Source organism: Gallus gallus, chromosome Z (genome assembly GCF_016699485.2).
Source record: "Gallus gallus isolate bGalGal1 chromosome Z, bGalGal1.mat.broiler.GRCg7b, whole genome shotgun sequence".
Taxonomy (NCBI): domain Eukaryota; kingdom Metazoa; phylum Chordata; class Aves; order Galliformes; family Phasianidae; genus Gallus; species Gallus gallus.
Window position 1 is genome coordinate 12,452,404 of NC_052572.1, and position 23,058 is coordinate 12,475,461.

General features: G+C 40.7%; 1 protein-coding gene and 1 long non-coding RNA gene across 3 annotated transcripts in view; one reads left to right on the top strand and one right to left on the bottom strand.

The window, feature by feature from the left end:
- Window positions 1–4,295: 4,295 nt before the first annotated feature.
- LOC107051932 lies at window positions 4,296–18,815 on the bottom strand. The gene is made up of 6 exons (XR_005843258.2): window positions 18,664–18,815; window positions 9,559–9,749; window positions 8,772–9,079; window positions 7,394–7,548; window positions 6,793–7,027; window positions 4,296–4,811 (listed from the first exon to the last, which is right to left on the bottom strand). It is a non-coding gene; the product is annotated as an uncharacterized LOC107051932 (long non-coding RNA).
- Window positions 18,816–19,050: 235 nt separating this feature from the next.
- Window positions 19,051–23,058, top strand: part of EGFLAM (EGF like, fibronectin type III and laminin G domains) — a 73,290-nt gene continuing 69,282 nt past the window's right edge. For both annotated transcript variants that reach the window (XM_425019.8, XM_004937200.5), the window contains exon 1: window positions 19,051–19,301. In XM_425019.8, the coding sequence (XP_425019.5) occupies window positions 19,199–19,301 (103 nt within the window). In that variant the 5' untranslated portion in view covers window positions 19,051–19,198. The remainder of the gene's footprint in view (window positions 19,302–23,058) is intronic.

Here is a 23,058-nt window from a genome sequence, read left to right on the forward strand (position 1 = left end):
TTTATGTGTTGTCTTGCAGGCTTTGCCCTGTTACAGCATGAAATTACAAGTCCAGATCTTATTATTATTATTATTATTATTTTATTAGTAGCAGGTGATGCTGATAGTCAAGTAGAAAACAAGATTTTTATCCTGGAGTACACTGAGAAGCAAATGGAATTGACAGTTGCTGCAGATACCGTGCAATAATTTTTCAGGCAATGGGAGAAGGCTCATTTTTCAGGACTTTGCTGTCATCTTGCCCTGTGAGTGAAAGCAGAGTACAGACACGTGCAGCTGGACATGTGCCAGACAGATCACTTCAGCTCTCAGGGCTCCATTACACATGTTCAGCATGCTTGTGTGGACTCCCGCTTCCTCCCCCATGCATCACAGACATACACGCATGGGGAATTTCCATTGTGGTACCCATTGTCCTCATGCTGAAAAAGGGATAATCTCAAGTGTACAAGTCTGTGTATGGCTGTTGTATTCAACTGGTATTTATTGCTCATCTCATCGGGGACTTGTCACCATCAGCATGCCAAAAAGGCTTTTCATATACTGGTGGTGCAAAGGAAAGATCATGTCACACTTCAGGGATCTCTAGTACCTTACACATTTAAGAAAGCTCTGTAGTATTTGTTTCTTTAAACAGCAGCTTAGAACAGGAAAGTCTCTAAACTTGAGGAAAAGTGGCAAATGGAGTGAATTATCAGAGAATCAATAGGCAGGAAAAAAAAGGGGGGGCATTTTTAAAATCTAGAAATATATATTTAAATAAGGGATACTCTGTTTTTACAGATTTTATATTTCATTTGCAGTCAGAGAAAGATAGCTATCTAAGGTTACCAGGACAAGAAACCTGAGAATGCTCTTACAGCTAATATTAAAATAAATGTCTTTCTGGCTGTTTTATTTGATCAAATATAAATAACTTGATATCTTAGTGTACTTTAGGATAGCTCCAGTGTTGAGATATTCCAATTACACACCCCCTCAGATGGCACTACATAATATGTCTTACAAGCAGAAGATTAGTAAGCATCTTCTAATAAGAAAGTGGTGTGTCCTGCAAAAAAATGCATACATCAAAACCCACCACCAACCAAAACAAACAAACATGCAAGAACAAAAAAAGGAGGAAAAAAAACAATCTAAGAACATTATTTTTAAGAGTGTTATTTCTCTGATTGACTTTGTGGCCTTTCAGCATATCCAGTATTTCTACCAGATTATTTCTGGTATATATTTTAATATAATATTTTTATATTTTATATTTAAAAAATATTTTTATTTTTTCTGATTCCAATGTAAAACACCATTAAACTCATTTTCATAACAACAGGTGAGACTGTTTCAGCCTTTGCTGAGCTGTGAAGGATTTCTTCAGACTCTCCTGTGTGACTGTTTGCAAAGAGAGACAGGGAAGGTGGGGGAACAATGAAAGTTCAGATATAGTAATTCTGGCCAGAAAATCATGTAAGAAATTTCCCAAATGTTCATTTTGCTCTCCACTGATCTTTCTTTGTTGTTGGATTCCTTAGGGCATATACTATATATATATATATATTCTGCAATTGAAACTATAGCAAATGTGTTTCAAAATGAATTCTTTAATTCTTCATGCATTTGACAGTGCCAGGAGCTGGAGCTTTACAATGCACATAAACAAGAGGAGTAGGCTGCAAACATGCGAGTAGACTTCATTTGGAAAAAGTAAAAACTCTTTCATTCCCTCCAGGCCAGGCAAAGGCAGAATGAGGACTCTTGAGCCTTGGGTGAGCAGTTGATTCCTGGTTTGTTGCTGAAAGACACAGCTGTCTGGTGCTTCCTACAGTAAGTAAGTAAGTAAGTAAGTAAGTAAGCAAATAAATAAACATTAAAAAATGGAAGAGTAAAATGGGAGTCCAGAAAATGGTATGTTAAAAATACTGTTATTAGGTCGCAGCACAAGAAATGTTAGAAAAAGCTCCCACAAAGAATCTGTTGTCTCTCTACTGAGTTTTATTGTATAGAGTAGCATTGAGCCTTCCACTGTATCAAAATTGCCCTCATTTGGGTGGTTAATACCCCCTTTCTCTACCCCAAACAAGTCAGTCTCTTTTTCTGTCCAGACTGATTTCAGTTGAACAGCTGGATGCTGATCTCCTTAGCAGGCACAAAAAGAGTCGCTGCTAACATAATCTTTCATAGAAAATGAGAGAACTATTAATTCACTGCTCTGCATGCATTCCTTTTCTTTGCTAAAATATATATTAATTGAATGCTTTAAGTAACTTTGATATTCAATCTTTATGGCTTCCCTTAAACATTTCCTTTAAGAACCGAGGGACCCAGAGACCTATACCTTCTCAAGAGAACTGTAATTCTGAGCTTGTTCCTTTACTCTCATCTTTCACATTCTATCTTTAAATCAGATAAGAAAGAACCTTCTTCTTTCCAGCAGTCTCCCCAGCCATGATCAATGTCCTCTGATCTTGACTTCCTCTTCTTCCCTTTATTCCTTCCTCTTTTTCCCTTTCCCTTTCCCTTACACTTGCCCTACTCTTACCCTTTCCGTTTCCCTCTCCTTTTCCTTTTCCCTTCTTTAATATTCAGGATAAAAAAAGAGATTATCTCTTTACAGGCTGTGTAGAACTTTCTCGGACTACTCTCTGAAAAGGATTTTCTGACTCCCTGGGTGATGAATACCGAATAACCATAATATTATGCTGTAAATACAGCACTGCTTTCTTGCGTGCAGCCTCCACTAGTATTTCTTCTTTTCTCCTTGTGATTCATGTCGGCTATGGAATTAGCTTGAGAATGAATTTGCCATATCAATTGTTAATTAAGTGTATTTGCATGCACTGTTTAATAGACTAACTTGGTATGCTCATTCAGTCACTAGAAGTTATCTGTTACACATCTCCACTAACTGAATTTAAATCAATTTTTAAAAACAGTAGTAACTGATGTACGCACGCTTCCAGTGGATGAAGAATGTCTTTCAACTGAGATACCCTACAACTGCGGCAAAATTGTCATATCAAAATCTAATCAAAGTCATCGTTCTCTGTTGTTCTGGGGAGAAAAAGAGGAACATAGCTGCCACTACTGTTTTTCTCTTTAGCAGTTCCTTCCATGCAAATGGGAAAAAATTAGCTATGGTGTCTCATCTCTGCCTGGTTGCATGTGAGGGATAGCAGCCATCACAGTGGGTAGTTTATATCTGACTTGGTTGCAACACTCTGGGCTGGAGGGCAGGAACATGGACAGCATCAGCTATAGCTGCCAGCTGCTGCCAGACCATGAGCCCAGGAGAAACTATAGCCTTCTCATTTAGTTTATTTACACAGATAGGAGTGAGTGGATGGTTGCAGTTCCTTTGTTTATCAGAACTGCTTTTGAAAATACAAATGTTCCAGTTGTCTGCGGCTAACAAATTGTTAATCATTTATGTGTGCTTTCCTGTTCTATTCTAGTTATTTTCTGGGGTTCATTTCCTTGAAGTTTTAAATCTGTTGTTACTCCCCAAGGTTTTCCACAAGCAGACCCTAACTGACTCACCAACTCCAGGAAAACAGTGCAGCTTCCCTAGGGCTCTCCAATCTCTGTTAACCTGGACAAGAGGAACAGCTTCACTCTGTGTGGAGATCAGTGTGTAGACTTTAGCCTTAGTCCCTGCTCCCCTTCCCCTCTCATGTTCTGGAATAACATGTATCTGTATTTTTTCTGTGAGTAATTTTTTACCCTGTCTGTCTTCATCCCTCTGAGGTGACTGGATTGCTCGAATTAGAGGAAATCTTTTTTTCTCCACTCTCCTACTGCTGCTTTCCTTGCATAACTAGGACACAGCTTTTCATCTTATAGAATAATGGAATGGTTTGGGTTGGAAGGGACCTTTAATATCACCTAGTTCAAACTCCCTGCTATAGGCAGGGACACCTCCTTCTAGACTAGGTTGCTCAAAGCCCCATCCAGCCTGGCCTTGAATGCTTATGGTATTGGAAGGATGAACTTATTTTTATTTACTTGGACCTCTGAGTTGTGATGGTGAAAATTTGGTTCTTAAGCAGCATGTCACAACAGAAAGTAAATAAATAGACCCAAACTATCTCCAGCTTTCACAGATCCCCACATCCTAGCGTGATCACTTCTGATGCTCTGGCTGAAGCTAACTGAAAAGATCTGTTCATGTTTTCATTTCTAATTGCTCTGTATGACATATGAACTATCTTGCGTACTTAGAACATGAGTAGAGAATTTAAATACTTATAACGTGGCAGGGTAACATTTAGTGAGCAAGAGAATCCATGAGCCCATACCAAACTGCATGATTACATTTTCAGATTCCCATTTTTTTTTTTATTTGAAATCCTTCTTGTTCACAGTAAGATCATTAGTCAGTTTTACCCCTAAAACAATTCTGCTTTTTGTTTTTCTAGCACTTAGAAACAATGGGTTTGCAAATAGCAACAGAAGTGGTTACAGCATGTGATTATAAACATATGTTGAGCATGTCTAGAAGGATTGCCACAGCCATCGTGACACCAGGACTATTGCACTTGGAGGTCAGAGTCCTGCCAGTTGGGTTCAGATGTCAGTGCTGTCGTAACTGCTTCAAAGTCTGTGGCCTACCTGCAGAACATCTTACTATCATGTGGTTGTGTTTGTTTGCAAGCTGTGGATATTCGGGTGTGGGTTCTGGGCTCTGGCAGCAAGTGGTTCTGCAGGATGGCTGTGAGTTGCAGCTTGGAGAGAAGGGTGGTGCAATGCCAGAGCATCCTTGGGATGTCAGAGAAGGCCGGGCACACAGACACCCTGCTCCTGTTGTTGCAGCTTTTTTACTGTGGACAGAGAAAATAGCAAAGTGAGAAGTAAGGTCTGCATCAAAGTCAGTATCAGTTTAATAATGAGTGGAAGGGTTGTAGTACTGGTTTTCAGCAGTAAATATCGATGTAACACCTCTCCAAATTAAGATGAAACCATGTTAGTCTGCCAGTTATGTGCCATTTGTGCAACACCTGATAGATGGGGTTAAGCAAGATCTTGAAGAACTGACAGGCTACAGAAGAGAGAGGCATATGCCTGTTGTTGTGCAGAGAGGTTAGAACGGTGAGCCTGGGATAACTGGAATTTTATTGCATGTAAAAAGAACAGTGCTAGACAGTTCTATACTTCTCTCTCAGCAGAAAATAGCATAGCTTACTTACAGGAATAGAAATAAATCAAAGAAAAATAATTCTTCCCAGAAAGCTACAGAGCAGTTCTTGAGGGTAGAGACCTGAATATACCATCATCAAAACAGGGTTCAATACATTTTAAATTGGTTTCATCCAAGAACCAGCACGATGTCTCACAGATACGATACAATGGATACAGACCTCCGTCTGTTATTTCTGCTAGCAAAGTGTATCTAGGAGCCTGTAAATATTTGACATGATTTTATAGAAATTTATTTGTTTTGTACTTATTTCTTTGTTTTATATATATATATATTTAACATAAGCAGTCAAAGGGAGAACAAACAAATATACATCTTCTCTCTCTAAAGTGAAAAATTAAATTAACATGTAGTATTAAATATCACAATAGAATACTTTTAATAATAAGAAGTCATCATTGCCTTTCACTTGGATCAGAAGAGAAAAGAAGCCTTGAGAATCTTGTGGAAAGGCTTGCAAAACACAGATAACATTCAAATGAGAATATTATTACACGAATAGGCATTATTATTACATGAATATTCATTTCTATTCCCCACATTGCTATAGACCAAACCCCTGGTCGCTGCAGAAAGCTGTTTTTTCTGAAGCTGTCGTGGCATGAACTCACAGAGGATCTGGCTTAACACATTACAAAAGATGGTATGGTTGATGTTACAGAGAGCGCACGTGGGTGATGCTGAAGTAGTGCCCTATTTAATTACATTGTCCCACAACATCAGGGGCAGATGTTGGTGGTATGGCAGTAGACTCTGAACCTTCCTACCAATATCCCATCACATTTTGTTACTGTGTGACAGATGGCAGCAGAGTAGCAGTCTGACAGACTGGCATCTGACGTGGAAGTGCATATGAAGCAAAGGTGTGTAACTGAATTCCTCCACATTGAAAAAATGGCACCCATTGACATTCATCAACCCTTGCTGAATGTTTATGGAGGCCAAACAATGGACGTGAGCGCAGTGAGGTGATAGGTGGTGCTTTTCAGCAGTGGAGACAGAGACATGAAAGACAAGCCACGCACAGCTGTCACAATACAAAATGAGAAGTATCTTGATCAGCTTGCCCATGTGAATCAAAAGATTACTACTAGGGAACTATGTATGGAGCTGAATAACAACCTCAGTGCCTCAGAAACAATGACAAACAGTGACAAAGCTGGAATATCACTAAGTTTGTGCCAGGCAGGTTGAGTAAATTCTCACACTGGAACAGAAAAAACACAGTATGCATGTTTGTCAGTACCTATTGACTCAGTGTGGGGCTGAAGGTGGCAGTTTTTTGGATCGCATAATTAAAGATGATGAGACATGGTGTTATCATTGTGAGCAGGAATCAAACTGACTGTTTATGTAGTGGCAACATGGGAATTCCCCATCAAAGGAGAAGTTTAAGATGCAGCACTCAGCAGGTAGAGTGACGTGCACTGTCTTTTGGGATAGGAAAGGAGTGGTCCTTCTGGATGTCCTGAAATTTGGACAAAACATCAATATTTTGTGGCTGAGAATTTGTTCTATCAAAGAATGTTACTTTGCTCTGTGTATCCATTGTAGTTTCCATGGAAATAAAATAGTAGTCATAACTTTCAGTGTAACCTACATACATTTTTATCCTTACTGGCCATCTGTCCATTCAGCAGCACCAATGTTGACATCATAAATGGTGGATGTAGAACCATGACATGCGTGGTAACTGCTGCAGTTGTAAGTCTAGATAAAGCCACAAGCTGAGGAGTTATTTAGCAAAAAAAAATGACTCAGTATCTTCTCTTAATAACGTCCTTGGATTTCCTGCACCCAGCGGCCATGAGATTTGACTCATTTATGTGGAGGGCCCTTCTGTAAAAAAAAAAAAAAAAAAAAAGAGAAAAGAAAGAAAGAAAGAAAAAATACAAAAAAATAAAAAAGGATAAAAAGGTTAATATTGTCATTTAGTAACTAGAATACTGGAAAACAGCCTGGTTCATTGCACTTACTCTGCAGTTATTTTTATGCTCTTTATCACTTCTCTGTCTTGAACCTGATTTTAAACTGAAAAATGGTAGTGTAAATCCAGAATAGCTCCATTGACATAGCTTGACATGTATAGATTACTATGGATACAAGCTGTTGTATTTTCATTTTTCAAGCAGTGTAAAGGTCAGTACTTACTTCCTTCTCCAAAGAAGGTAATTTATCTAATTTTTGATAGAACAAATCACTTACTAGAACGTAAATGTGAAGTAGGTTGTTATTAGATATAGTTAGGGCAACCATTTGTCTGGGTTTTCTTCTTCTGTCTGGAAATTTTGTCTGGGCAGAATTTAAGAACTTTTGCACATTTTCTAGGATTCCTGTGTATGTGCTTCTGAAATGAAAACCTGCATAAAAATGCAATGATACAAATTAAATATTTATATTACAAAGTTTTGTAAAACAAATCAATTTTAAAAAGATGTGACATATTGTAAGGAGGTCCCTCGTGAATGTAAAGCTCTCAGACCTTAGAGTATGAAATATTAAAAGAGAAAAAAAAAGATCTTTTTTTCCCCTTTAATCATTTATTTTTAGTGTTGCCACTGACTTAGTTAATCCTTAACTTTACCATCCTTGTTGCATATCTGTGCAAATGTTACTACTGTACAAGAGAGCCTATTAGTCTGTAGCACATGCACCTAATGAGTCACAGAGCCACGGAATGGTAGGGGTTAGAAGGGGCTTCTGGAGATGATCTAGTGCAGCTCCCCTGCACAAGCAGGTTCCTTACAGTGGGTTGCACAGGAAAATCTCCAAGTGGGTTCTAAGTGTCTCTGGAGAAGGAGAACCCACAGCCTCTCTGGGCAGCCTGTTCCAGTACTCTGTCACCCTCAAAGTAAATAGTCTTTTTCCTCATGTTCAGATAGAACTTCATATCTCTAGTATGTGCCCATTACCCCTTGTTCAGTCTCGGGGCAACACTGAGAAGAGCCTGGTGCCATCCACTTGACTCCTGCTCAAAGAACTGAACAGAGCAGTCAGTATAAGTCAGTAGAAGTCAAAAATTTCTCCCTCTCTTGTCTTTCTAAGCTCAAGCATAATTCATTGCTTTTGAATTTTGTAGTAGAAAATAAATCTGATGGGTCCTTCTTCTGGTGTTCATGTGAGACTTCTGAACTTATTAAGACCCACCTTGCTAATTGTTGTGCCAAAAGCAATGTTGTTCGGAGACATTCATACTGTTAGGTAGCTGAATAGAAAGTTCAGCATTTATGCCAATCATAAAATAGGAAGTTTCTCAATTACAGCAGCTGCCCCTTCTGCCTTAGTTCAGTTACAATGAAAACAGCGGTTGCAGCTTCTTGTAGCCTCACACAGAGAGTTCCTATAAATTACGACCTAAATCCTTACCACTGACATGACAAATGCAGAATCCTCTGTAGCCACTAGAAGTCTTTCCACAAACTGCACTGGCTTTGAATCAAGCACAGTAAGGCTATTGCATCAGTAAGGTCTGCACAAGTCTGTGTTCTGAGTTACAATGTGTCTTACTCATATCAGGTCAGCAATAACAAATACTAATCCAGAGAAGGGTAGAACTCATATTTAAATTACAGGCTGAAAATACCTTTTTATCTGCTTTCTCTGATGGATGATAAAATGAGCAGGTTCAAGATGAGGAGCTGGAAGAGGAGGCTGCTGGCTTATCATGTCTCAGCTCACATTCTCACTCAGTGAGGAAATCTCTAGATGTGCCCTGTGGCATCATGATCTGTTTTTGTACAGGATGGGGACAGGCAGTAGCTTGATGCTGGGAGGTGACTGCATGTTCTTCTGAAATTTCATATGTAGCTTCTGGTTCAAAGCCACTCCTTCACAGTGACTTTACACCTGCCCTTAGTATGCCTTGTTTCTCAGCAGACAGCAGAAGAGAAGCTAAGGGCAGGAAGGTCAGAGTTGAAACCAGGGTGTTAAGTTTTGTGGAAAATAAGCTCAAGATGTAGCACACCACCCCACACCATGATGTGAATGCTGAGTGAAAATGTGTGCCCCAGACCAATCCTTATTATTAGAAATATGTGCTGGAAGCATCTGGACTTGTATTTCAAAGACTGAATCAAAGGGAATTGAGATGCACAAACAGGCCAGGGGGCAGTACAGCTGACCAATACTTATGCAGCTTTAAATGCACTAGACTGAACACTGCACATGACATCAATACAGCTGTCCTGTACACTGGTCAACTTCAAACTTAATAAACTAACAGAATGGTACCCTGTTCTTATGAAAATACATTATAGACTAGCACCATTTCCCAGGTAGAGTTTTGCAGCTTATCAAAAGAGTTCAAGCTTGAACCATGAATCCACTGCATAGACATTATAAATAAAAGTGAAAATGGATGATGTACTTACCTTGTCCATAAAATCTGCTGTTCAGTGGCTACTAAAACATTCACTTGTGGTCTTGTGGGAAATAAAAAGTCTCCCAGCTTTGATGTATTAACAGCCTCGTCAAGTCATGCGCCAGTGATGACCCGCAAACCATCATGTCTAATAACCAAAGATGGACTTGTCATTCAAGAATTTGGTGAAACTAGTATTACCTTGTGTAGATGAAACAAAAGACAGCTGTTATACTCTGTAAAATATCCTGTAGCCCAAATAGTAAGAATAATGATTTTACAATGAACTCAGCCTATCATTCACTCACTACTATCGCATTTATACACGAGAGAAGGGGTGGAGGTTGGGAGAAGGTATTCTGATGGCAAGAAGAAGATAAAATGATTTCAAGTTAGGCTTATGAAATAAATAATGCAATTTTCTTGTGTTTTCTCGTCTGAAAAATAAAGGTTAAAGATTTCTGCTTTCTTCACCATATAATCCTATCTTGGTTCTGTCAGTATCTTAATGGCCTATTGATTGTATTTTGCTACCTGCTATGTTTAAAGAAGTATTATTATTCTGTTAGGGCAATCATGAAAAACTACTCTTAAAGATATTTTTAAAGTTTTATGAGTTTTCAAAAGATCTGTAGAGTTTTATCAAACTCAAAGATAGCTGGAACTACCTCTACACCGTTCTCTTTGTGTTTCTGAGACACTGAGTTAACTTGTGGCAAATGAACTTTTCAGCGGTCTTTGGAAAAAGATGAGAAACATTGAGACAAATCACTGAGAAGAATTACTTGGAGACCTCTTATCTTTTACGATATTGAAACTTGCAAGACCATGTGATGCATAAAAGTTTTTTAATATTGAGGTAAAGTGGAATGTGATAGAGTGTGTTGCATATGGGTTGATCTTGTGTTCAGAAACGGAGATTTTAAGAGCATGACTGGGCTCCCACAATGCATGTAGTGCTCATTCTGCAGCTTTTCCCTGGATCATCCGACTTAGAAAGAAAACTCATCTTCTTTAAAGTTTCTCTGTTTCCTCTAGCACTTACAGCTCCTGATGGAAGAAGTAAAAGAGGCTGACTGACTAAGCTAGACGAACTTGTGGTCTTCCTCTTCTTGAATGGCCTTAACAGAAGTGTAATTCCTTCTGCAGATCCATCCTTTACCTCTCTTTTCTGCACGTCGAAGAGGTGAACATGAAGTGGAAAATCAGGTAATTCCCTGGGACATGATGAATAGGTGTTACTGAATACGTCCCACAGATGAGCAAGAGAAATGAGGCTTCATACATTTATTCTTCCTATTTGCTGTGGTTTCACTCTCATAGAATGCAAAACTCTACCACAATTGCTCTCTTGCCCCCGCTTTTCCTTTGATGAGAAAACACAATGCAAAAGGGCTCAAGGGGTGAGATAAAGACACCAATTACCGCCATAGGCAAAACAGACTCAGCGCAGGGAGATTAATGTAATTTATTGCAGTGACAACTAAAAGCAAACTAAGAATACCTTGCCCCCATCCACTCTCATCTACCTCATCCCTCTGAGCAGCACAAGGGAATGGGGCTACGATCAGTCCGTAATGCTTCATCTCTGCCGCTCCCCCATGGTCACTCTGCCCCTGTTGCACATGGATCACTCCCACAAAATACCATCCTTCCCCATCTGATCCTCATGGGCTTTCCACAGGTGGCAGCTCTCAAAGCACTGCCTCAGCACAGCTGCATACCACAGGGCCATAAAGTAGGAGTAGATGGTAGTGCACTTGTCTGTAGTGTATGGACATTCCTTCCAGCAGAACAGGAATTAAAGCAAATTTGAAAAAGCTACAATTTGTGGCACTTTTTATGACTTGTTTCTGCAGAACCCATTCCCTCACCTCCCTATTAACTGCAAAAAAAAAAAAAAAAAAAAAAAAAAAAAAAAAAAAAGCCAGCAAGTCCACTGATAGATTTTGATGTTAAATCTGGATAGGTTCTTTGTGATCTGTCTCTTCTTTCCTCACTCTGAAATCCTTATCAGGAAATTAGAGGGAATACCTGCAGGAAATTATGTCATAAGCAGGAAAGCAGGAGCTACATGCTGGTCTGTGAGACTGACACATGAGAGGAAGAGAAGAGCATACATATACATTAAATATACATAAAATACAAAAACAATGAAAGTAACTTTTTGAAGTCTTATTTTTTTGAGAGCAGCATGATGAAATGGGAAAATAAATACAAGATGATGCTTTGAACTCTCCAAAGCTATGTGAATCATTCATTTTTTTTTTTCTATATCATCATCATAAACTGGGAAGAAAGAAAAGCTTACATTGGGCAATGCATCATTCCCCCAACATCTCCCAGTCTTGCAAATACTGAATATGTAATGCTAGTACCAACGAGCTTTGTGTCTAAAGCTATGCTTAGGTTTGTAAAATAGCTCATTTGTTCTTTCCACTTCTTTTCATTACATTTATCATAGGTCCCAAGTCTGGCAAGAATTCACTTGCTAACAAGAAGAATGTGCTTCGTTAAATCACAAGGAACATAACTTGTAAATAATTGACCTGAGAGGAGTTGGTGAGAGAGATGTATAGCATTACACTTAGATCCTTCTGTGACATTTTTTTTAATTTGGATCTTTGTGCTTCTGTTCTTTCTTTGTGAGCCGAATAAACGTCAATATCAAGAGCTTTCCAAGCTCAAGACAATGCATTCTCCATCTTACCTAAACAAAACAATAGAAGACAAAAGGAGAAGGAAAGCAAAGTTATTAAAACTGGAACCTATAAATCTTTAAACAACTCTGATAGAAAGAATAAGCCAACAACTTTGTCATAAACCACTAGCATAAGGTTTGGCATTTACAAGCTACTGCTCTTGTTGCTAGCACTATTGCAGTGTGGCTCCTTGTGTTTACAGTTCTGCCTATCCTGAGGTTAAGTTTACTCAGACTGGGAGATCTTTGGAATGTATCTCTGGGAATTTTTAGCATACTGCCATCATAACCCATGGCTGATGTGCTATAAAATTTGCTATACGAGTAATTTATACAATATTGTTTATGAAAATAAATATTAAATGAGCTTTTGGGATAGAAAAAACAAATGAGCTCTTGGGGTAAAATTTTAGCATTTGAATGCAGAGACTACAGCAGCCACTTTGCTGGCACAAAAGAGTGACTGTGCTCACTGCTCCTATCACATTTAGTTTAAATCATGAGCAAAGTACTGAAGTGGGCCCACAAGTGGAAGGAAGAAGCACTAAATGTTTGTCCTATACAATACTGTTGTTTTAAAAGTATTAGTGAATGCTAACTCTTAATTTTAAAAATAGTGCTGATTCTTGACAAAGTGTTATCCTTTGACTAATAGGGAGAGAGCCTTGCAGGCTCAATTCATATCCAGATCTAAAGTAAGTACATGGTGTCTGAAGTTAAGGACCTAATAGGATAAACTGAGCCCTTCATCATTTCAAGGTAACTGAAATTTACTTCTTTATGTGATTCCTACTAGTATCCGGAAAAGAAACCTTACTAATTCTGCAGGAAAACAAGCATTTCCACAACCCTTACTCCTTAAGTTTGTTGGGAAGCTTGAGCTGTTCAACAGGGCCCCTTTTCCATCTAGAAAAAAAAAAAGCAGAGTATTGGAGATGCTCTTTGTTTGAGTTGTAGACTTCTCATGTACACTGGGCAACAAAATGCTCTTAAATACTGTCTACCATCTTCTGTGCAAATAATAGGCCTATCTAAAACAGTCTATTTGTTAAGCCAGAGGGAAACTGTATGCAGAAAAGTTAGACTTTAGACAGCATATTGTAATATGCACTCTATGCACATCTATGACGTTATATAAGAGATAAGTGAAATAATGTGTAAACAGCTACTGTATTGCGAGATAATTAATTACTTATTTGTCTTTTTAACCAATTAAGCAAGTATTTATTATAATGAATACTAGAAGCAAGGAATATACACATTCATGAAACACTACTGTTTTCTAATTGAGTTATAATAAGATACAAATTACTGTGATTCGTTTTTGCTATAAGACTAAATGTGAGTTGTCAAAATAAAGTTTGCTTGCTTTAAGTGATGTTTACATTTATGAGGTTTGTATTTGAAAACTGGTAAGCGAATGGTCCCTCTATTTCCGTGTATTTATCAAGTTGCTAGAACCAACAAATAGATTCTCGGGTCTATATAATACTATATATCAGCACAAACATATGATGATATAACACATATTTAATATTTCATGTTAGAGTTATTATCACGATGGTGAAATATGTAAATTACTTTAGCATACCTTAAAAGCTAAAGAGGTAAAATTTGCATTGAAATCTCTATGCAAATGCCCTTAATAAGTTCTGCTTGGACTTTGGTACCCTCAGAGAGTTTTACTGGAGAGGTTCTAACACAACTTTCTTCAACTCTAATCAGGATGGAGGGAAAAGTAAAAATATAAATAGAGAGAGAGAGAGAGAGAGAGAGAGGTAAGCTGCAGGAAGAACTATGAGATAAATGACTAGGTTACCTATAAGCAGAAACTGCAACAGTGATGCCCAAAGTAGCTTGTTTTAGGTTATCCTTTGACACCTTCTATCATTTTTAAAGTCCAAGAGACAATGTGTGCATGCTGAATGTTTTCTGCAGTCTCTGAGAGCTTTATGCACTTCTTCTTTGCACTTCTGCTCCAGGTATCGGACAGACCAATCAGAGGTGAAGCATTACTGGACCTAATGCTCACCAGTGTGGAGGAGATCATGACAGAAGTTAAGATCAGAGGCAGTTTGGGCTGCAGTGACCATGCCCTAGCTGAGTTCATGATATCAAGGAAAATGGGCCTGACAAAGAGCAGAGGCAGGACCCTTAACTTCAGGAGAGCAAACTTCAGGTTGTTTAGAAAATTGTTTGATGAGATCCACTCAGAAATGATCCTTAGGGACACAGGAACAGGACAGAGCTAGCAATTCTTTAAGAATACTTTTCTGAGACCATAAGAGCTCTCCATCCAAACAATAAGAAATCAAGCAGAGGAGGCAAGAAACTAGCATGGCTGAACACGGATCTGCTGATCAAAAGAGGGGAAAAGGTGAAATTATACAATTGTACAAACAACTGTTCAGGTGGTAGAAGCAGGAGCAAGTAGCCTGGGAATAATACAGGGATGCTGTCTGGATATTCAGAAATGTGATCAGTAAACACAAAGCATGGATGGAACCAAACTTGGGTGTGAAAAATAAAAAGAAGGTACACTGATCAGGAGGGGCAGGCAAGGGAGAGTATACCTTCTTTGATAAATGAGAAGGAAGAACTGGCTTCAACAGACATGGAGATGGCTGAGGCACTCAACAAGTTCTTTGCCTCAGACTTCACTGGCAGTCAGGTCTTCCATGCCTCTCACGTCTCTGAACTTCTAGGCTGGGGTTAAGGGAGGCCTATCTATCTCACTATAAGAACAGAGCAAATCAGAGACTAACTTACGAGGTGGAATGTGTGCAAATCTATGGGGCTGGACTACATGCATCCCAGGGTCCTGAAGGGGGGGCAACGGATGTCATCTACCTTGGCTTCTGCAATGCCTTTGACATGGTCCTGCACCACATCCTTATGTCTAACTTGGAGAGGTACAGATTTCAAGGCTGGACTATTAGCTGAATAAAAAATTGATTTGATGATCACAGCTGTAGGGTTGTAGTCAGTGACTCTATGTCCAAGTGCAGGCCAGTGATGAGTGGTGTCCCTCAAGGTTCCAGCTTGGGACCGGTGTTCTTCAACATCTTTATTAATGACATAGTTATTGGAATTGGGTGTACCTATATGAAGTTTGTGGACAACACTAAGTGTACACTGAGTGGTGTAGTTGACTCAATAGAAGAAAGATATGCTATCCAGAGGGAGCTGGACAGACTTGAAAAGTGGAACCACATGAACAGAATGAGGTTCAAGAAGACCAAGTAGAAGGTGTTGCACTTAGGTCGGGCAATCCCAGATATGTGTACAAACTGGGAGAACTCACTGTGAGTAGCCCTCCAGAAAAGGACTTGGAGATCCTGGTAGATGAAAAACTTACATGAGCCAGCAGTGTGTTCTTGCAGCCTGGAAGGCCAAATGCATCTTGGACTGCATCAGCATCAGCAAGGGTGGCAGTAGGGAGAAGGAGGTGATCATCCCCCTTTGCTCTGCCCCTGTGAGGACCCTGGTACCTGCATCCAGGTCTGGAGCCCTCAGAACAGGAAAGACATGGAGTGGTTGGAGCAGGTCTAGAGCAGGCCACAGAGATGATCAGAATGCTGGAGCACCTCTCCTGTGAAGGAAGGTTGAGGGAGCTGGGCTTGTTTAGCTTGGAGAAGAGAAGATTCCTCAGAGACTTCATTATTGAGGAGAGCTTGTAAGACTTTTTATATGGTCTGATAGTGATAAGATAAGGGGGATGGCTTTGAACTAAAAGAAGGGAAATATAGGGTAGATGTTAGGAAGAAACCTTTTCCTCAGAGGATGATGAGGCATTGGAACATGTTGCCCAAAGAACCTGTGGATGCCCCATCCCTGGAGGCATTTAAGGCTGTGTAGAATGGCATCCTGGGCAGCCTGATATGGTGGGTGGCGACACTTTCTCCATCAGATGGGTTGGAGGCAGGTGATCTTTAAGCTAAACTAAACTAGTCTGTGATTCTATGATTCTGTGAAATCCATGAAAAATCCTTAACGAAAATCAATGATGTATTATGGTTGAATAGACACAGTGTTACTTATTCAGAATTCATCTTTTCAAAAATGGTAGATTATAAAGGAAAGAAAAAGAGAAAGAATAACAAAAATTTTGAGGCTTCAGTTGAAGAGAGAAAAATCCACACTTCACGATTATGAAAATGTGCACATACATTATTCTTAACTTCCTTAACTGAGTTACAGTATCATCATGAAAACATCTAAAAAGGAGTAAAACCTATATCATCATGCCCTCATTTCTTTAGTTCAGAAGACTTCACTAATTTTCTTTTAATCTCATTCTGGACCAAACATTTCCACATATGGAGCTTCCCTGGAAAGTGCTATAAATTCATACACTCCTTTTAGTGCAAATATCTTTCAAATGAAGACAAGGCCTAAAACAAAGACACGTTTTTTTCCCCATGAATCACAATGGAAAAGCCTGCTAACCTCACTTAACTGCCCACAGAGAAAGAATGCCGCACTTGAACTAAAGAGCCTTTGGGTTGACATCCTGTTTTATCTTTCCTTAACAGCAAATTGCTTCCTCAGGGATTTACTGTTAAATCAGATGTTGAAATTAACTGTAGGGTTTTTCTTTATTTATTTTGATTTATTTTATGAATGGATAATGGTGTAGGTCACTGCTAAAAATGTTGTTGTCCTAAGACTTGATGTGTCCACAGTGAAGTTCACAAAAATAGTTACACGAGTTACAAAAAATGTTACACAAGACAAAAAATGAAAGGGAAATTATGACCATATTTGAACATTTTCCTTTATGTCCTTGACATATTGCTGATAGAGTGGATCTGAGTGTGCAAAAGCATGAGTGTTTCCTCTGCCTTCCCAGGCCCCCTAGAACATCATTCCTTGCATTCCTGTTCCTTTAGGCACAGAGATGGGCCATGTGCTGACTCTTAGATAGATATGTGAGAAACTCTGTGCTCTGTATTGTATCCCTTCACTTTCTAGAGTAAGAAAATACATGGAGTGAAGCCTGATTCTCTCTCACAGCTACAATATGGGAGGATGGATGGAAGATCTAACCTGAACACAAATTTGATGTACCCAAATTAGTGTCCTGGCTTAGAGTCTTTCCTGGTGGAGGATGTTCAGCAGACAATGAATTGTTCCTATACCCACCACCAAAAATAAAGGAGAGGCATTAAGGAAGCAGAAATGTAGACATAGTAATATTTTTAATGCCAAATAATTACTTGAACAATACATAAATTACAGACTTCACTTCTACCTGCCCCTGGCCATGACCTCTTTGCCATTTTAACCTATGAGATAGCAATCACATGCAGCTTTTGTGTAGACGTGGAGTTCAGAGCTCATTTTCCATCATGTGAAGTACAATCCAGATGGGAATTCCTGCCATGGGCTCTGCACTTTTATACATGCTGTGATTCCTCCAGCTCTGCATAGGCATGTTGGCTGATAAGAGCATGTGAGAGAAACCACTGGCATCTCAAATACGCAAGCAGAGCTATTCCTCATCTGCAGTCTCTACAGCCTTGGGCATGCTCTCCCTTCGAGGACCTTTCAAAAACTCATATACTGTGCTCTCCATGGGGACCAGGCTTCTATCTCCTTACCTCATCCCTGGAGTAGGCAGGGAATGTCCTCTCCATCATCTCTGGTGACAACTTTGATTTCCCCCTCAAAAAACTTGAAGCTCTTGTGGAGTTTTTAAAGGACATGGGCTCCAACTCCCTTCCTCTAGTGTTTTGACCAAAATGGCTTCATCACTGTTTCCTTGTCTTTTCTCATACCCTGAAAGGCTACAGCTTTCCTTCTGATCCCTTACATTTTCCCTCTCCCTCCTCCCATCCTATGTCATAAAATCAGAGCCTGGAACTCACTAAACAAAGTATCAGTATTATGAATTTAATAACGTTCAGAAAGGGACTGTATGAATATGCATAATTTATATGGACACCCAAACCAGTCACACTAATCAAAGTGAAGAGCAAAACAAATAACTCAAGTTCATTTCAAAAACAAAGCCCACACAAACCCTCAAGACGTAACAACTCTGATGTTTCAGGGTTTAAACTAATGAAGATTAGGATGAGATCCGAAGCAGAGGGCAGATAATCCCACATCTGCCCAATGAGAAGTTTCTTGCACCTTCCTCTGTTTGTTAAGTGTCCAAAAAAGATTTACTGGACTAAATGGGTTTGAGTTTTTGTCCCTCGAACACTATTGCTCCCAAGGGAGCAAATCTTCTCAGCTTTTCCTGTTTTTTATTTTTTATTTTTCCCCTGGATCTTCAAACTCCGTGACTTCCCCTTGCCTTCCTCACTTCATCCGCCCTAATCTCCATCAAGTGTCTATATTAGGCTGAGTGGCTGGGATAGGTCTCAGCCTCCATCTGGGGGGATTAAACTTTATTTATCTTCTTACCTCAACAACAACTTCCTCACCGAATCCTCTCCTTATCTTGCTCCAGGACTCGGCTACCCTTTCAGCCCCATCCCTCGCAGGGAATCCGGGCAGAAACCCTAAGCGTCAACGCGAATTCCCTCCGGAGTGACGAGCAGCCGAGCCGGGGTCCCGGAGGAGGGCAGAGGGCCGAGAACATCCCAGGCTCAGGGGCGGGGTTCCGCGTGTCCCCGCGGGGCGTCGGGCGAGGGACAGCACCGCGGCGTCGCGGGGCTCGGGAGCACGGAGCTCTCGGGGCCGCGGAGCGGCGTCGTCCCTCGGGGAGGTGCGAGCCGAGCCCCGCGCTGCCGCCCACCCCGGGGGCGGCTGTAATCCCATCAAAGGGCCGGCCCGGCCTCCTCCTTCCCCACTTCCCTTCCCGGCCCTGCCCGACGAGGGTGAAAGCCCCTCAGCTGCGCGCCGCGCCCTCCCGGCCCTGCTCCCCGCCCGGCTGCCGCGCAAAGGGGACGCCGGCCTCGGCCCCCGGCCCGGGCGGCGACGGGGGAACGCGGAGCACATGGAGGTGCCCGGCCGCTGTCGCTTCGCCTCGCTGCTGCTGCTGCTGGCTTCGTGCATCGGCTGCGCGGCCGCGCCGCGGAGGAGCATCCCCCGGCGTCAAGGTAGGGATCCCCGCCGGGGATGCGGCGGGTGCTCGCGGAGGGAGACAGTCTGCCCCGAGAGATTCGGTCTGAGCGCTCCGCGAAGTTTCGCGTCCCTTTACAACTGACACTCCCTGGAGCGCCCTTCCCTCGGTCCAGGCGGGAGCCTCCGCTCGGGCGACTCCGGTCGCTGGGAGAAGCCGGAGTGCTGCCCAGAGCCTCGTCCTGCTCCCCTACCTGCCCTCACCATCGGGGAAGCGGCGGGATCAGCGTGAAGTCCCTTCTCTCTATTATTTGCCGTACGATAACTCTAATTACTGACCGAGACCCGGCTGAAGCCATGGGCTAAACGCTGCTCGTGTTAGCCGGAGCCCGCAGCCTGCGTGCAGAGGTGGGAGGCGATAGCCCCGTACTGCCCTCCTGGCTGCGGGGCTGTGCTCTGGCTATGGCAGGGATTCTCTGGTAGAGAATAATGTGACAAAGACTAGTATATGCGAGAGAAAATAGCTGGGGAGGCAATAATTTCATCAGAAAGCTGTATTCTGTACAGTATTGTGTACCGATTGTGTCATTGGGTTCTTCATGGTGCTCCCTCTCTGTCCGAGGGCTACCTGCGACCCGCGGCAGTTCCCACTGGTGTCAAAAGGGTTTTGCACTTTAATCAAAGTAGTCCTTACTGTTCGAAAGCTCGAAGCCTGGGCTCTGAGCAGCGTTTGTAGCCCCTGCAGTCTGCAGCCTGTGAAACAGCGAGGCGAGGTGTAAACACTGAGATGGGACACAGAGTGTGGTGAAGTCAGACATTCTGCGTGCTCAGAGATGGTCGTGCTTAGGGAAAATGCTGATGCTCCACAAGGTCTCGAAGTTGGAGGGTATAGTGCAGTCTCTGCGGTCAGTGCTGACTCTTATCACTGACTCTACCAGGATTTAAAAAGTTCAGTAAATTTTGCATCGGCTGACAAAATCTCAGAATCAGACCTGTTTTGCATTCTGTGTTGCTGTTTTTTGTTTGTTTGCTTTTTCCTTTCAGAGTCCGTGCTGTGCATTCTCTTGCTCTTGTGGAATAAAAACAACAAACACAACAATATGCCAGTGCAGCTGGAAACTTAATACTTAAATACGGCCTGATCTTAAAGCTCTTACTGGACAGATGGCTAATTTTGCTGGTCTGACCTTGTCTCTCAGGGATCTAGTCCCATGATCCTTGGTTGTCATAATAGCCACCATTAAGTACTTGAGAAAATTAGGTGGATGGTAGTTGTCAATGAGACGATTAGTAGCTCGTCTTAAAGTACTGGGTTTGTGAAGCTGGGCATGGAAAAGTGTAAACTGTATTTAAAGAATATTGTAAATAATTTAAAAATTATTTTCATGCTAACATACCAGTCTAACTTGCACATTTGAATAGTACTAGTGGAAATGTAGTCCTATGCATTAAACTGGTTTAGAGCCTGGAAATAAATTACTTATGGTTTTGCGGAGGAGATTAATTTAACACACTAACACTGTGTGTACCTTACTTTTGTTAGCTACATGTATATGTATATGTTACTTCATGTTTACTGATTGATTCAATCATCCATTTTTTGTTTCTTTTTCCGTGTAAGAAGTAGCCAGGTATACCTGGAAACAGTTTTTTTTTTTTTTCAAAACCTGTGTAAACATCTGAAAATCCTCTTGTAGCAAGATTTGAAGAGGAAAGCCTCCCAGAGCGCAGCAGTACCCCATCTGCATCCTACCATGGGCTATTGGACGTACAGGCTTCCTTGAGCCCTGCAGCTGGGTTTTCATTATTGAAGCACCGAGCATAGGTGTAGATCAAGGTAACTCATGTTTCTGTCATGCTCCTGCTGCTGATCATATGCTGGATGGCTAAGTGCAAGATGGAGCTGTGATTTACTTGTACATCCCAAAACAGTGGATGAAGAAGAGATAAGATAAAAAGTTCTTTAAGTCTGGTGTGTTTCTTATTCAGTTTTCACTTTGCCTTTTTAATAGTGGTAGAAGTGGGTCTTGTATCTTGTATCTGAGGTGGAAACCAAAAGTCTCATTGAGAGATGCAGTAAAACTGGTTCATCTTCAATAACGAGCTGGCTGTCAGTTCTCCCGCGTCAGAAGAAAAGAGATAGTCAAATACACTTCTATTTTTCCACATTTTTCATTCAGGGCTCACCTTACAAAGACCAATCTTGCAGAAAGCAGTAGAGTCAGAAATATATTAGTGAAGTTAAAAATAAAATACATAGGAAAACTGCCACAAATGCAGCTTGTTAAACTTCAGGAAAAAAAGCTGTTGTGCTCAAATTCAAAACATCCTGGTGAATGTAAAACTCGTTTGAGTGTTTATTTACAGTTACAAGATACATTCACTGCAGACAAGGAAATGGGATGCCAGACACTTTGGGAAGGGCTTAAAGCAAATCCTTAGACACCGTGTGATGAATAGCGTAGTTGGGAGCAGATTAGGTGGGGATTCTCTAAATCTTGTTCTCCCTGAAGCTGGCACTTGTGCTGTTGCTTTTAAATTTTTTGTTGTTGTTATTGTTGTTACTGTTGTTTTGCTTTTGCCTTTGTCTTCTGCAAAAGCTTTTTGCTACTTCTGCTCCAAGTATCAGTTAACCGGGGCTGGAGAGGATAAAGCTAGTCTGCAGTGTGTAACACTACTATTGATATAAACATATCACTGAATCTTAATAGTTCTATGATTTTAGGGAATTATAGTGGAAAAAGCCTGACAGCTGATTTCCTGTGGATATTCATGGCATGAACTTGTTGCACTCTGTGGTGATTTTATTTTTTTGATATCACAGTTCAACATTCCAAAGCCCCATAAAATATTTAACTTGAGTTGGACTGCATGGAGAAAACTAGATACTATTTTCTGATGCTTTGGGATTTATTATTATTATTATTATTACTACATTTATTGATGAGTGTAAACAAAGAACTGGGCTACAAATTTCCTATCTTGTGTCAATTTCCCGTGTGTCCATAATGGTAGATGTCACTGACTAGTTGTGCAAATGCAGAAAAAGCAAGCATGTTAAAGTCTGAAGGAGACTGCATTAGGGCCAGATTTTCAAAAGAACGTAGCTCCCAGGTCAGCACTACAGTAAATGACTCTTTTTTTTTTTTTCCGAAGAACTTGGAGCTGCAGTAGTTGAATTCTTTAGAAAATCTGTCTATAATAAGAGCTGCTGGATGTGGAACACTTTTGAAAATCTAGTCCTATTTAGATATCAAAATAGGTCACGGTACCTCGACAATCCAGTCTACATATGTGGAAAATGCAGCTACCTTTGGGAAAAGCTTCCGTTTTGTTGTTTTAATTATTACAATTTTTGGACCAACATTAGAATGAACTGTAAGTCACTGTCTTAAGAAATCTTGCCTGTAAAGTGTACAAGGATAAGGTTGAACTGCTGCTGAATAGAAAACCTCCCCGAGAAGAGAAATAAGTCTAAAGCAGGTTGATGCCTGTTGCCAGGGCTGTGTTGCTGGCAGAGACGGTGCAATCTGTGAGCTAAAACCAATGAAGAAGTTGTGAACAATATATCTGGGGGGAGATTAATATCATTCTTTTATTGTTTCTGACATAGGTCAAAGCATGTGCTATCGGAATATACTGTTCAATGTCTTGAACATCAATAAATTTAAAGAAGGGGTAATTATGTATGGATTTGTTGGTTGTTTACTGTGTTTGGGTGCAAGTTGTGTCACAACACTGTAGGACGTTTTTATGCTGATTGGATTTGCTGTTGTAATGCTGGGGCTCTTATTC